At 38.3% G+C, this 17,093-nt stretch overlaps 1 protein-coding gene across 1 annotated transcript; it reads left to right on the top strand.

The window, feature by feature from the left end:
- The first annotated feature begins 7,700 nt into the window (after window positions 1–7,700).
- On the top strand, window positions 7,701–8,362 carry LOC143580462 (uncharacterized). Its single transcript, XM_077063473.1, has 3 exons — window positions 7,701–8,070; window positions 8,122–8,282; window positions 8,348–8,362. Exons 1-3 carry the CDS (start codon window positions 7,701–7,703, stop codon window positions 8,360–8,362), a joined length of 546 nt encoding a protein of 181 aa, XP_076919588.1.
- The last annotated feature ends 8,731 nt before the right edge of the window (window positions 8,363–17,093 follow it).

Genomic DNA, 17,093 nt, shown 5'->3' with positions numbered 1-17,093 from the left:
CAAAACGTCACGTTCTCACAATGTTCACTCACACTCGGTTTTATATCTGATCATACCTGTGATGTAAGTATGTGAACACTCTTAGCCAAAATGTAACATGTGATAACTAAGCTTGTAACAAGTTCAAATCTCTACCTTTTTGAAGGGTTGCATAGATCAAAAGGTAAAAAAGGGGTTTTGGTTTACTGGGAGTCGGAATTGGTATTTTGTGGTGGTTCAAGGGTTAATAGTAAATATAACTTCCACCGTTTGTTGGGAGTTTTGAGATGTCTTCGATGGTTAGCTCCTTTTTCTTCGAGAGATATATATATTTTTTTAAGTACCTAATGACTCTTTTAAGATCAGATCGTCAAGAGCAGTTTTATCGAGGATGTGGATCAATTCTTCCTCAATCCTTTTCTGAATATAACTTCCAACTCTAATGGATCGTTCGACATTGAGCCTAATAGTCCCCACCCTTATTAGTTCGGTATATTCATGCTGAGACTGAGTTTGACTTTTTCTACATCTTCCTTCGTGGGACCAGTTTCCGCAACCTAAACATCGTTCATATCCTTTTGCTCTTCTCTTCATTGCGTTTTTGGAAATTCCACAGAATGGTGGCCTTTGTTCGTTTTGACGCCATTTTTTGAAATAAAAATGATTTCGGATATTAATTTAAGTAGCTTTTTACATATGTGAAATGATTCTTGATTAACTCACTTTTTTTTAAAGAATTCTTGGAATGTTTTTAAATATACTAGTTTTTAAACAGCATACGCATGTCTAGAATGTCTGTGGAGTCGATTCAATATTCGTATGACGAGAGAAGAAATACTGTGGACCAGAGAGAAAATACTCTGCTATACTTCTAATGATGCAAAAGCATATATACGCAAGAGGCGGTCTTCATGTAATACTCATGTTTAATGGTTAATGGCAGAAGGAATATCTAGAATAGACGCAGAAAAGTCAAGAAGAAGATGTTAGGAAGCAAATTACCAACGGGTTTGTTCCTCATGAGATGGATGTTTTTTGTTTAGATGGTTTGGTTTAAGGTAATAATATTTATTTGTTTATTGAATTATTAAAAAACCGAGAAAATGGCAGCTTTATAATACGAATTAGGAGGCATGGCTGCTTTCTAATACAAATTACCACGTGAATGTATCTAGCACAAACAAAACACAACACCAACTTGACCCGCCGCAACGCACGGGTACGAGTACTAGTTAGAATAAAATTTTAAAGTCATATGTAATTGGAATTAAAGAAAATAAAGGTGCATTTGTCAAATAATTTTGATTTGTATGGTAAACTTCAAATTGATTTTAAAATGGGATTTGAGCAGCAATGCATAATTTTTTTCTATAAGATTGGTTTCAAATTTAGATTTAAAATTTTCTCATATGTATTTGAACTCAGAAAATGTGTATTTTCTTGTTTTTCTCAAAACATTTTGTATAAATATTGCAAACATGAAGAATACATATTATATATTTTGTTGTTTAGCATTAAATCATTGAAGTTGAATATTATAATTATAATCTGTATGTATAACGATTTACTATATGAACTATCTGTAATTTATTTATATGATTTTTTTGTATAGTATAAAGGGATCTAGCAATATGAAGATCAATATTTAGTACGCTTTAATATCTTCTTCCATAACTTACATCAAATGCTTCATAAACATAAATTATATGACTTGATTTATACTCTTTTATACATTTAATTGAATATGCCAAAAAAGACAAATTACTTAATATAAAGCATTCAAAAATTTAAACCAACAAATTTGTTTCAATCCCATTAAACTATTTTCGTTTTTCAAAAATCATTTAAGATATTGAAACATAGAATATCGTTTTCATTAGTTATTTACATATTTTAAAATATTATATTAACTTATTAATTTTATTTTTATAAAAACACAACGAATTGGGGTTATGTTAGTGTAACCTGCTAGTTAGTATATAACTGAAGTGTTTATTATGGTTTATATTCAAAATAATAAATGTATACATAAAATTTAGAAAAACAAATTACAGTTATAACATTTATTATTTAAGTTAGAAAAATTTATTAAGATTCATACTTTAATTATAATGTAGCTTAATATAAATATTTATTATTTTTTTATTATTTGTAACTTAATCATGCTCCTCATTAAATTTCAAGGATATTCCATTTTCACATTAATTTTAAAAAATAGGTAATCCGGTTAAAAGTCATTTTTTGGTCAAAAATCAATCAAGGATAATGTAACCAAATTTGTAAAGTGAGATTTAGTACTTGAATGATTATAACGATTATGAAACGATTGTAAACAATAAAACAGAGATTTGTTGTGAGAAAAAGCCCTTGATCTTGGTCGGATCGTCAGCACAAAAACCTTGGGTGATGACAAATCGTTTGTCACCTCTTTATTAGTCAAAAAAGGGTGTTACAAGGTTTGGAGATTATGATCAGTAATACAATAATTGCTATGTGTGTGTATATTGCTAGAGAGATCTCTAAGTATTGCCTAGCGAATGTGGAGTGTCAAGTGTCTAACCTAACTGATCATAAGCTTGTTATTATACAAAAAATAACAGCTAACAACTTGTCCTATCTTTGCGTCACTCTCCCACTATCCACGTCCAAGTCTTTTGACTACGTGCTGAATGAGCTCCATAACGTAAAAATAGGTAGACTAGTAGCCGTTACACCTGTTAATTATTAACCTACACATGAGAAACAATCATTAGTAACAACTAATACCGAGAATCCTTGATCCTACGCAACCTGGAACATATCTCAAGGATAAATGATCCAAATGTTACACAAGGATAAAGTATCCTCGTCTTAAAATCTGTGCCCTAACAATTGCCCCCAAAATGGCGGTTGCAAGTGGATGACAATTGGCATTTTGAATTTCAAATCCCCTGCAAAAATAATTAAACATGATAAGACAGGTTAGGGGTTATAATTACGCGGTTATAATACACCTTGGGAACCGCTACTCCGCATATATATGTGATAGCTTAACCCATTATATCCTTTTATCGCCATCAATTAGGTATTCTTCTTATATCCTTTCTCATTCATCAATAATATTATCTTTCAAAAATATGTCTACAGCTTCGTCTTCTTCCTCCGATCAATCGGAACTACTAGAAATGTAGTCCCAAAACCTTCATCTAATTCTTCCTCAGAAATCTGTAAATTCAAGGATCCCGAAATCGACGGTCTTATCCCACTGTTTCTACCGGAGATCACCTTTCGACCTTCGATTCTTCAGTTCGGTGTGATGCATACTCAAAAACATGGGTTTGCTTTCCGGCATGCCCTTTTCTCCTTGGTTACTCCTATCCTTTTCTGGCGTTCACTCAGAGTTTCTTCGACTCGTCCAGCATGAGTTATATCCAGGCAACGCCGATGATCTGGAGAGTCTTGCACACCGTCGAGAGGATAATAGCAGAAGAGAACTTTGAGTTCAGCGTGTCAGAACTATCACACCTTTACATCTTAACCACTCATGGGTTAAACCTATTCGTTCTAAACTCCAAACCCCGACAACCAACTCCGATTTCCAAAGTTACTCAAAACGGTTCCTTTTGAAAGAACCTATTCTTTTTTGTTAACCGAAGCTCCATTCCTGGTGGGGTTGATTTACCGTTGAAATGGGTTAAAAAGGGTAGGATCCTAGATCCTTCAAAAAAAGTTGTTTAGGATAATCGATCTTTCTTTTAATCATTCTTCTATGTTTTTTCTTCTTAGTGGATAACTTCGCTTCGTTGGCTAACCTAACTGGAACAAAAGAAAAAGCAAAGAAATGTCTTGCCCCGGATCCTGAAGTTCGTACCTTCCAAGCCAAGTTTATAGAAGCTTTTTGTGAAGACTATTCTGAATCCACTAGCAATATGTCAAGTAAGATCTAAAGTTTTATAATAAAGTAAATTAACAGGAGACTTATCTAGTTCTTATGCTCTGTAGGCACTCAGAAATCCAGCAAGTCAGTCAGCAAGTTCTCCTTGGAGGACATCGACAGTCTCATAACTCCTCAAGTTGTCAAGAAGGAAGCTCAAAGGAGACTGTCATCTCCGAGCCACGAACTGCTACTACTCGGGCAAATCAGGAGCATCCAGCAGGAAGAAACCTTCAGAACCAGAGAGTCCTTTCGATGCTGAGAAACAACTCCTTGACATGCTCACTACAGTAAGTATCCTTGATCCTGATAATCTTTATTTAAGAATCAAGTATCCTTATGATTTTGTTCAATATTCTTGTATAGGCCATGAATTCTTCCAAAGGTTATCACGAGAAGATCATGAGCGAACTGGAAGAGAGCCTTACTGGGATGCGAACCATGGCTTCTGCGAAGGACAAAGTGCAAACCAAGCTTGCTAAGAAGAAACGCCTAGAGGATCTTCTATCCAAAACGGAATCCCAGCATCAAGAAGAAGTGAAGTAGGCTATCGAAGAGGCCAAGATGTGGGCGGACAAGTCAATGTTGCACGCTAGGATTAAGATGGCTATGGAAGCTGGTGATCCTGCCTTTGACAGGTCAACATGGGATGTGGAGAAGTGGAAGAAAGCTCGGGTTGCTCTTGGTTGTGGAGATGAAGAGGAAGAAGTTGAGGTGGCTGAAGGTAGTGGAGCTGGAACAAGCAAGGAAGGAGCAGAGGTGATGGTGGAAGAAGAAGGTGTTGGAATGGGCGATGAAGGATGCAAAGAAAAGGTCTGAGCTCATGTTTCTTTGTTTTGTTGGTGTTTTTATGGATATTTGATTCTGGTCTGTAATAAACAATAGTTAAGTTGGATATAGGATCTTTGATCCTAAGACATTATTAAGGGGTGACAAAGGTGGATGGATCCTCCTTTCGTGGTGATGAAGCCTTTGATGCCCCTATCTTTATTTTCCCTGCACTTTATGAACAATTAGTAACACCTGCTTAGCCCGGGTGGATGGTCCATCTTTTCGTATAGTGAAATCCGGATTAAGGATTTTGGTAAGTCCAGGTGACTTATTAATAATAATTTAAAACTTTTGACTATCTGCGTGTTGTTTATTATTTTGAAAGCATATTTGTTATAGTCTTAGTTTTATTAAAAGTTTTGAGAAAAGTTTCAAGGGTAAATTATCCTTGCAAAAACATATTAAGAATCCTGGATCCTTACATCTATAAAGATATAAAGATTAAAATCGAATTAATAAAATTGATAATTAGAGATCGTACCATAAGGTCTAATTAGACCTAAATTACTACAAGTGTTGATTTTTCCATGATCCTTGTATTTAGACTTAGAATACCTTATGCATATTACTTATCATATTAACTAGGATTAAACCCAACAAACTGGGGACAAGCCCAAAATATAAACTGGGGACAAGCTCGTGCAACTGGGGACAAGCCCGTGTAACTGGGGACAAGCCCGTGAACTGTGGACAAGCCCAAAAATTGGGGACAAGCCCAAACTGGGGACTGGCCCAAAGATACGGATGTTAACTGGGGACTCACCCAAACCGGGATTTAGCCTAAACTTGAGTGACGTGAAAATGCCAAAACCTTAGGTATGGCACGTCTACCATAATTCGTAGGATCCTCCATATAGCCGAAAGAAACGAAATTGCAGCCACTAAGCGTGTACTGATCCCGCTGCCCCGAACTATACTTTGGATAATGTGCGCTACATGTGAGAGTGTAGAAACTCTATTTCGTAAGAAAGGTGAAAACCTTTAAACCTTGGAAGATATGACCATCGGGGGTCACACCTTAATCGTAGGCTAGGCCAAGAAAATAGCAATGTATCTTAATTGTGAGGGAGAGGTGGCCAACCTCTTAATCATTGAACCTCTTATTGAAATCTGCATTGTTACTTAAAGATTGGAAAAGATAAATGTTAAGAACATATTATCCTTTAGTTAGTAATGTAAATTTGAAATAAATAAATGATAGAATAAATTTTACCAACTTGAGGATCCTTGATCCTTTAAGGATTCTTGATTCTGACTAGAAAAAGTACTTCTTAAGATGGATGACATTCCATGCTCTTGGTAGTCGGTCACCTTCCATGGTGAGTAAATGATATGCCGCCTTTCCTGCTTCTAATTCGATCAAGTAGGGGCCTTCCCACTTAGGGGCTAGCTTTCCATCTGCGGGGCTAGTTGTATTTTGGAAAGCTTTCCTTAAGACTAAATCTCCTTCATGAATTCTTTGAATCCTGATATTCTTGTTGTATGCCCCAGCTACCCTTTGTTGATATGCTGCCATTCTGATCTTGGCTAGTTCTTTGAGCTCATCAACAGTATCTAGGTCTTGGACCTCATTGGCCTGAGGATCACGGATGCTTGTTCTTGCGGTAGGAACCACCATTTCTGTAGGGATTACAGCTTTTGATCCAAACACCAATGAGAAGGGTGTTTGACCTGTTGCATTCTTTGGTGTTGTTCTATTAGCCCAAAGGACATAAGGAATCTCCTTAGCCCACTTGCCTTTCTTGGATCCTATTTTCTTCTTCAAGATGATAATCTTGTTGCTTGATTCCACTTGACCATTGGCTTGAGGGTGAACTGGTGTAGAAGTGATCATCTTGATGCCCTAACTACCACAAAAGTTAGTGGTTCTTTTCCTGATAAACTGGGAACCATTGTCACAAATAATTTCTGAAGGAATACCAAATCTAGTAATAATGTTTCTTTTAATGAAGGATATCACATCTTTTTCGCGGACTTGTACAAAAGCTTCTGCTTCTATCCGCTTTGAGAAGTAATCAGTCATGGCAAGCATGAACACTTTTCATCCTGGTGCTTTAGGTAGCTTACCCACAATATCCATGCCCCACTTCATGAAAGGCCATGATGAGGATATAGGATACATAGGTTCCGCTGGTTGGTGCAGAATGTTGCTGTGTCTTTGACAAGCATTACACTTCTTTGAATACTCCATGGAATCTTTCTTCATGGTTGGCCAGAAGTATCCTGTTCTTAGAATATGATATCCAGCGTGCCAGGAGTGGTCCGACCAATTCCTGAAATACCAGAAGGGAGCCACAAACTGTCCAGATTCGCTCCACCAATATGTGATGCTGAGATCCCAAAACGCTTTCAAACCCCCAATATGAAGGTGTGCGATTGAACGATCGATCCAGAAGAGCATGTGGCTCAGTATATGGAGAGGATGGAGATCAACCCCATTCCTGAAAGACTCAAGGAAGCTTGCCTATGCAAGGGCTTCGGATCCACATTGACAGGATCTGCACTTAAATGGCTACTAAGTCTTCATCCCTACTCTGTTACTTCTTTTTCTCCCTAGAGATCCCTAATCTTGATATGGCTACCGTAGTTGAGGCATTCAAGATGGGGTTAGATAAGGGCTCCCCATTTTATGATGATCTTGTGATGACCCCATGCAGGACGTTAGATGAAGTCAGAAACAGGGCACTCAGGTTTATATGGCTAGAGGATGATAAGAAGATCCAAGAACGGTTAGGAAATCCAACAAAACAAGAGTCTCCTGACAAGAAACAAGGATCCTCATTCAGGAACAACAACTCCAAGCCTTGTTCAAAATTCAACAGCCAAAATGTCCGAGCAGTCGAAGAAGTTGATGATAAGGAGGATTATTCGAGTATTTCCGAGTATTGTTTCTCTGTTGATACTCATGGTTTGATATGTGCCATGAAGAAGATGGCCTCGGAAAAATGTGAAAACAACATCCTTCAAGGAAAAGTCCATGTGGTGTGCATTCCATGAAGATTTTGGCCATCAGACCGATGAATGTATTAGCTTAAGGAGGGAAATTGGATATCTCCTAAGCAAAGGACATTTCATTGAGCTATTAGGAAGAAAGAAGTCAAGGATCCAGGATCCTGAAGACGTCCCACAGAAAGCAGCTCCACCCCCACCAGATGCACAAGTCATCAATTTCATCTCTTGTGGCTCGGATATATGTGGAACCTCCTTTTCTTCGGCCAAGAGACATGCTAAAGAAACTAAGTTGAAATACGGGGATCGACATATCATATCTACTACCTTAACAACTGATAAGAGAATCTTCTTTGATGAAGAGGATAAAATGAGCATTCAGGATCCTCATCACGATGGTTTGATTATAACTCTATTTATTTCTAATCATTATGTGCGCATGATCCTAGTTGATGGAGGAAGTTCGGTTAACATCATTCAATATGATTTGCTCAAGAAGATGAATATCCCAGATTCAGAAATCGTTCCCCGATCATCTGTGCTCGTTGGTTTTAGTCATGAGACTAAGAAAACAATGGGGGACACCAAGCTTCCTATATACATTGAGGGAGTAAACTCTTATAAAAAATTTTGTGTTATTGATAATTTGTCTTGTTGCAATGTAATTCTTGGCAGGCCATGACTACATGAAATGAAAGCTGTAGCGTCTACTTATCACCAGTGTATCAAACTACCAACTCCTTGGGGGGGGGGGGGGGGTAGTGAGAATAGACGGCGACCAAGTGGAAGCTAAGAACTATTACTCCTATCCTTGAAGCCAGTAGCTAAGTAAACGGTAGCATAGCAACTACAACAACATCCTAGGAACATGCTGGAGGCTCGAGAACAAGACCTGAAAGAAGTATCATTGGACCTCGAGGATCCATACACAAAAGTTTTCCTAGGATCCAGTATCCCTACTTAGATTGAAGAGGATATAATATCCTTCCTCAAGCAACGAAAATCTAAATGTGCCTTCAATCACTCCGACATGACATGTATTTCAAAAGAGGTAATTACTCATAAACTAGGCCTTGATATTTCTATTAAACCCATTCACCAGAAGCAAACGAAATTTGCTCCTGAGAGGAATGCGATCATACAAGAAAAAGTTGAAAAACTTCTTAAGGCCGGTATGATCAGAGAGGTTAAGTATCCTCTATGATTGGCTAATGTTGTGGTTGTTTCAAAAAAGAAAGGAAAGTGGAGGGTATGTGTCGATTTCACCGATTTAAACAAGGCATGTCCCAAGGATCCTTTCTTATTACCACATATAGACTCCATGGTGGATGCAACAGCAGGGCATGAGATGCATACTTATATGGATGCTTCCTCTGGATTTCAACAAATCCAGATGGAACCATCTGATCAAGAAGACACTGCATTCATGACTCCTACTGTGATATACTGCTATATTGTCATGCCTTTTGGACTAAGAAATGCAGGTGCGACTTATCAACGCTTAGTCAACATGATGTTTAAAGACCAGCTAGGGAAGACCATGGACGTATATATAGATGACATGGTGGTCAAATCCAAGAAGGCTGAAGATCATCTTAAAGACTTGGAAGAAGCCTTCAATATCCTTGACCAGTTAACATGAAACTCAATCCATCTAAATGCCATTTTGGTGTTAAGGCGGGAAAGTTCCTTGGTTATATGGTCACTAAAAGGGGTATAGAGGCTAGACCGGAACAAATAAAGGCCATCATAAACCTGAATTCACCTGTGAATGCAAAATATGTGCAAAGGTTGGTTGGAAGAATTGCATCCTTGAATAAATTCATCTCCCGATCTTCGGAGAAGTGTAAGGATTTCTATGATATCCGTAGAAAGAATAAAAAGTTCGAATGGACGAAGAAGCATGAGGCTACACTCAAAGCTTTGAAGGATTGCTTATCCTTGGAGCCATCATTAATGAAGCTAATATATGGGGAACCCCGATCCATATACTTAGCCGTCTCCGGTAATGCTGTAAGTGCTGTCCTCGTAAAGGATCATGAAGGGGAACAACATCCTGTTTATTATGTAAGTAAAAATCTTCTAGATGCTGAAGCTAGGTATTCTCATTTAGAAAAATTAATTCTTGCACTTATTTTGGCTTCTACTAAGTTAAGGCATTACTTTGAAACTCATACTATAATTGTGAAAACTAACAATCCTATCAAGAATGTTCTTAGAAAACCAGAGATGTCAGGTAGGATGTCTAAGTGGGCTGTGAAGCTAAGTGCATACGATATCCAACACGAGCCAAGGATTGCTATAAAGTCTTAGGCATTAGCTGACTTTGTGGCTGATTTCAGTAGTGATTTGCAAAAGGAAGCCGACTTGGAGGTCCAGTAGCCGGAAAAAACCAATGATCCTTGGATCTTATTTACAGATGGGGCATCCAAACTTAGAAGAACAGGTCTAGGTGTTCCACTGAAATCGCCACAGGGGGACATAATACCCCAGTCCATAGCCTGTGAGTTTCAAGCCACAAATAATGAAGCGGAATACGAAGCTTTAATTGCAGGTTTGCTACTAGCTAAACACATGAGGATTAGGTATCTTCAGGTGTATATAGATTCATTATTAATAGCTAACCACTTTAATGGCTCATATGCTGTTAAAGGAGAAAACGAATTAAATATATAGACATTGTGAAAGAACTGTCAAAGTCCTTGTTTCTTGTCAGGTGAATCTTGTTTTGTTGGAGTTCCTAACCGTTCTTGGATCTTCTTATCATCCTCTAGCCTTATAAACCTGATTGCCCTGTTTCTAATTCATTTAACGTCCTGCATTGGGTCATCACAAGTTCGTCATAAAATGGGGAGCCCTTATGTAACCTCATCTTGAATGCCTCAACCGCCATAGCCATATTAAGATTAGAGATTGCTAGGGCTTCCCTGCCAAACTTTGTAACAAAATCCCTTAGGGATTCATCACGAAGTTGGATAACTCTATATAAATCACTAGTTAACTTTTCAAATTTTCTACTACAAGAAAATTAGCTGTTGAACAAATTAACTAAATGCGAAAAAGAAGTAACAGTGTAGGGTTGAAGACTTAGCAGCCATTTAAGTGCAGATGCTGTTAATATGGATCCGAAGCTCTTGCATAGGCAAGCTTCATTGAGTCTTTCAGGGATGGGGTTAATCTCCATCCTCTCCCTATACTGAGCCACATGCTCTTCTGGATCAGTTGTTCCATCGTACACCTTCATGTTGTGGGTTTGAAACCGTTTTGGGATTTCAGCATCACATATTGGTGGAGTGAATCTGGATAGCTTGTGGCTTCCTTCTGGTATCTCAGGAATTGGTCGGACCACTCCTGGCACGCCGGATATCATATCCTTTAGCTTATGAAGTTCCTTAGCCATAGCCTGATTGATACTTGCATCCTGCATGGAACCAAGATTAGTGTCTAAGGATATGCGATTATATGTGTTACCTCTTGGTTGATTGAACGTCGACATCCCATAAGAGTATCGAAGGTAAGAGGAATCTGCCACGGTAGTTGGTCCACCAGAAGCAATGGTCTACATAGGGATGGTGTCTCCTTCATGGACCTCTGAGGACCTTTGATGCTAAAGTCCCGAGGATCCTTGATTCTGAAAGAAGGATTCTTGAGGCTAGAAATTGAAGGATCCTTGATGTTACAACCCAGAGGATCCTGACTGATGGGTGAATGATCCTTACTGGAGGAAAGAGGATCCCTGAGTTTGTTGAACCATGGATACTGGTTGAAGGATAGATGATCCTTGCTGGAAAATTTAGGATCCCTGAGCTTGCTGACCCATGGACCCCAGTTGAAGGATAGATGATCCTTGCTGAAAAATTGAGGATCTCTGAGCTCACTGACCCATGGACCCCGGTTGAAGGATAGATGATCCTTGATCAAGTTGGCCAAGGATCCTGGAGTGGTGAATTCCAGCATCCTAGGCATCAGGGGATTCTGATCCTCCGATGGCCTCTTAGTCTTCTTGAGATCCTCTATCTCACATAGAATCTTCTGGTTAGTCCTGTTCTGCTGCTCCATATATGATTTAACCTACGAAAACATAGCAGAAACATCATTATTAGAGTTAACCACCGAAGTGGCAGCAGTGGTTTTTGAGCTCTGGAAGACTGCAATCTGCGTCTTGAGTAATGGTAGTCGTTGGTGCTCCTGCAAGTGGAGGAGGCATCGGCAATGAAGCTCTTGATAAGAGAGAAGCCGAAGATGGCATGGTGGTTGAAGTAGAGGTTTTTTGAGAGGCCATTGATAGTAGTGTAGGTAATAAGGTTGAAAATTGATAGGAAATGATCTGGATTATAGCACCAATTGCCCCACGGTGGGCGCCAAATTGTTTTGGTTAAAAATCATTCAAGGATAATGTAATCAAATCGTAAGGTGAGGTTTAGTGCTTGAATGATAACAATGGTTATGAAACATATGAAAGTAAGAACACAATTATTTATTGCGAGGAAAAGCTCTTGATCTTGGCCGGATCACCAGCACAAAAACCCCGGGTGATGACAAATCGTCTATCACCACTTTATTAATCAAAAAATGAGGATACAATGGTGGAGATTATGATCAACAATACAATGATTTCTATGTGTGTGTGTACTGCTAGAGAGAAGTCTGAATATTGTTCAAGTGTGCGAAGTGACAAGTGCCTAATCTAATTGATCATAATCTCGTTATAAACAAAAAAGATAAATAACAACCAATCCTATTTTTGCGCCACTCTCCCACTAGCCGTTTCTAACTGTTTGACCACGTGTTGAATGAGTCCAGTAGCAAGTAAATAGCTAGACTAGGTCGTCCAGCCATTATACCTGTAAATTATATTCCTACAGATGAGAAACAATCATTAGTAAGAACAAATACTAAGGATCCTCGATCCTGGTGCAACTCCGGAACTTTTATATAGGATAATTGATCCAGATGCGTCTCAAGGATAACTTATCCTCAACATATATATTATCCGTGCCCTAACAACCTATATTTTACTTTATCAAGAGTTACAAGCAGACATGGACTAAAGATTTTGATTTTGATAAACAATGTATATCGATCAATACAATCACAAATGTAGCGTACGTGGAAGGTTTTACTTATTCAGTAATTTGTAATATATATGTGTAATTTTAGTTATGTAATTTCTATAATTTTAATGTAAAATTGTAATTGTATTAACAATACATGATCATTTTATTGAATGTATTTCACTTAATGGTTAAAGTTTAAAATTTCATCATTACCCATGAAATGCACAGGCCTCAAACTTGTACAATATATTCTAATGTCAATCTCAAACACGATATGGTTGATTTACCAATTATTCACACTATGGAATAATGTCACTGACTAACCGGATTTAGTATCGCTTACCATATGATAGATACCAGTGACACAAAAGGTTTATGTCACTATTGATGAAGTATTGGTTACAAATTTGTTTTTAGTATACATATGTTTCTTCCTCACCGAATGACTGAATCTAGGGATTTTATTAGGTATTTTTTTTGCATAATTTATTTTTCTATACCAACATAGTTTTCTAATATGTTATCAATGACCAAGGCTATGTGACCCAAAAAGACATACTACTCGGAAACAAACATCAAGTAACCAAAATTGTTGATAGACCAATTCTGGAGATGGGCCTTCAAGAATGTGCTAATAATGTCATTGGCAACTGGCACTCCAAGCGGTGCTGAAAAGAGGAGACTTAACATTGCACTTGAAATCCTGGGTCGCCCAACCCTCATGCTTCTAAATGAACCCACTAGCGGCTTTAATAGTGGGGCGACTTTCTTTAAGGAACTTAGAAACATGGATCGAGAGGCTAACCTAACAATTGTGTCCTCAATCCATCAACCAAGCAGTGAAGTCTTAGCGCTTTTTGATGACCTGTTTTTGCTATTGTTTCGGTAAAAAATAAACAATTTAATTTTGTGATCAAATTCGTATGTGAGGTAGAGTGCTTGATCAAAAACAAGGTGAACACAATTATTTTATTTCGAGGGAAAAAGCCCTTGATCTTTGAGGATCTCCGGAACAAAAAACCCCCGGACGGTGAAAACTATCACCGTCAATTTATTGATAACAAAAAGAGTGATCACAAGTGGTGGAGCTGATAATCGATCGTATACTAAGTGTTACAATGAGTGTTGGTAGATAATTACATGAAATGTGTGTTCTAAATGATCATATCAGCTCGTTTAAATAAACTGAAAAATACAACTGAAATCCCGAGAAATCCGGAATAAACCCTAGACTAAGTCTCCCATGATCCGTTGCTGCCCACGTTCGAGTTGACGAAGCCGTTACAAACCCACGTTCTTATAATCACATTAAACACGTGGTCTTATCTGGAAAACAAACAAAAATAATAAAGGACAATTGAATTAGTCAAATATAATCCTCAGAATATTTGCATCGGCAGGATAGGTCAAAATCCTTAAATCATGATCAATCCTGAGTAAAAAAAATCTGCTCCCAACAATTGTCCCCAATTTTTACAGTTAGCGCGTGACAGCTGTAAAAATTTTAAAATTTAAACATGAAAATATCTCTGCGACTTGAAAGGGCGGCACGCGAATTGATGATAACCTATAACCGTCCTTTTAAGTTATAATTAACCCATTCCCAAATCTCAAAATCACAATTATCTCTTCATTGCTTCATAACCAGGTCAGTTCTTCTCTCTCTCATCTTCTAATTTTCTGAAGCTTCTTGTTTAATTCGAACAACAATGAGAAAAAAACCCCTCGATCGCACAACCCTTACTCTTTCGCAACCTCTGAAGATTTCATCGATCAGGGTCACATCCCTGCTACTGATGAGGATCAGTGTCTCTTCAACGATCTCGATATTAGATTTCTCAAAAATTCCAGCTTGTTACCCGCTAAGGCCGTCGTCAGACCATATGACCCTAAAGCCAAAGCTGATTTTTCGTCTTAAACTTGGGTTTTTTTTCTATTACCCTTTTTCAATCGGCCCTTCGTATCCATTTTCCCCGCTCATTAAGGAGTTTTTCGATATTACCGGCTTCTCCTACTCCCAAGTTATGCCAATGGTGTGGAGAGTTTTATCTACAATAGATCGCTTGAATAGAACCCATGAACTGTCCATAGGTATTCCTGAGATAGCCGCAACCTATTACCTTCGTACACACGGGTCTCACCGTTATTGCCTCCAATCCAAAACCAGCTGCCTCTACATGTTCCCCAAAGTGTCTGCTAACGACCACGATTGGAAGAAGAAATTCTTCTTTATACACCGTGACTCGATCCCCGACGGAGTAAACTTGCCTGTTGAATGGGTTCATAAGGGTAGGAAATCCTTAGGATATAATTTCTTTTTGCAACAGTTTGTGTTAATACATCTTCTCTTTGGCAGTTGTTTTTGATGATTGGTGAGGTATAGAAAAGATACGAATCGAAGGCTCAAAGCTTTGTTCAAAATCCCGGCACAAGAAAGGGAATTTCGATTTGAAGGAAAAATAGGTGACACCAACACAACTTCCGAGAGATCTTCTGAAAGTATGTCTTCCGGTAAGTATCCTGAGTATTTCATAGAACCCTCAGGATTTTGATTTCTTTGAAAATAACTTGATAAATTATTGCACAGAAATGCCGAAATCAAAATCTTCCTTCTGCCTGATCGACCTGGACGACTTCATTGAGGACATAACTGTGGTAAAGCAGGAGCATTCCAAGACTCTCTCCCCAAAGCCGAGGATTCCAACTACTCGCCAAAAGAGTGCTGCCTAGAAGAAAAGGAAGGCTACCACCTCAGCTGAGACTGAACCCTTCGCTGACATGAGCAATGCTGAAGATGGAGAGAAATTACAATCTCTAGCCAGTCTTCTTGGAATAGTAAGTATCCTTATTTATCCTGAGAATAATAATCTGCAGAAAATTTATGTTAACCTGAGGATAACAGGGAATTGAAAATTACCACCAAAGGCTCTAAGATGCTGAATTGGCTCTGAGAGAGGCTGAGGGCAAGATTACAGACCTTCAACATGCAGCAGACACAAGGATCAAGCTTCATAAAAAGAAGGAAAAAAGAGATTGTGGATCTTAAAGCTTCATTCGAGTTGGAGAAAGCCGAGTTTATTGAAGAGGCCAAAAGGTCTGCGGCTACAAGTATCTTGGAGTCAATTCTCAAGATGTCAGAGGAGGTGCAAGAAAAGGGCTATGTGATGGATTCCTGGAATTCCGCAACTTGGGTAAAGAAGCTGAAGATGTTGAGGGGTGAGAAAGTTGAAGAAGCCGAGGCTGCAGGTACTTCCGTGGTGATGAAGGGGGCATGTGCTAGTGAGGTGGCGGAAGCAGAAAAGAAGGAGGGTGATCAAGGTGATGGTGACAAGGTTTGAGCCTGGTTTTCAAGTTATTTGATGTGTTTCTGGTGGCGGTTTGTTTGAACAATTTCTGTTTTGGTTATGTATGAACAATATAATATGCCTAGGATAATGGTTTGGGTGGAGGGATCGTGGTTCAGGACGAAGCCCAAACTATGTTTTATTTCATGTTTTGAACAATCATATGGTTCAGGTGGATGGGCTCTTGTTTTGAGTGAAACCTGAATCATCTTATTATGCACTTAAATATTAGTAAAACAACATTTTATGACTTATGTTGGTATTTTATCCCTGTTTCTATAATTAAATCTTTAGAGAAAAAAATTGAGTTTATTAAGAATGAAATTCTTTAATAATAGTTTAGGTTTAATTTAATAAACCAACACCAAGTCATAAAATCCATCTTATAAATAAGACAAGTAATATAGAATATTCACAACTAGGAAATTATACCAGAATCATATAGCAACTAACTCTGATAATGAATGTCTAGACCATTTCATCCTTGTAATAAGATCGTTTTTCAGGATGTTCCTTCTATTTTAGGGATATATTGATAGACCTGCAATGTTTACATTATCCTGAAAATAAATTCAGAAATTCTGGCGACTAGCCCCAAATAAACTGGCGATAAGGCCTAAATAAACTGGCGACAATGCCTAAATATATTGGCGACAAGGCCCTTAGAAGAGGTGAAAACCCCTTAAACCTTAGGAACAAACTGGCGACAAGGCCCTTAGGATAGGTGAAAACCCCTTAAACCTTAGGAATAAACTGGTGACAAGGTCCTTAGAAGAGGTGAAAAACCCCTTAATCCTTAGGGATGGTACGTATACCATTAACTCGAGATTCAAACCAATAGCTTAGGATAGCAAGCTAACAAGTCACTATATTTCATGTGCTGGCCCCGCCTCTCGAACTACGACTGAATAAACATGCGCTACAGGCGATCTTAAGAAGAGGTGAAAACCCCTTAAACCTTAGAAGGTATCGAATAATACCTCAACTGACGGCAAGGCCCGAAAAAACTGGGGACAAGGC

Source organism: Bidens hawaiensis, unplaced genomic scaffold, assembly GCF_021521415.1.
Source record: "Bidens hawaiensis isolate Kalapana, Puna unplaced genomic scaffold, B.hawaiensis_p1.1 tig00030498_1, whole genome shotgun sequence".
In the NCBI taxonomy this organism is placed as follows: domain Eukaryota; kingdom Viridiplantae; phylum Streptophyta; class Magnoliopsida; order Asterales; family Asteraceae; genus Bidens; species Bidens hawaiensis.
Note: the sequence above shows the minus strand (reverse complement) of the source record. Positions and strands in the feature narration are given on the sequence as shown.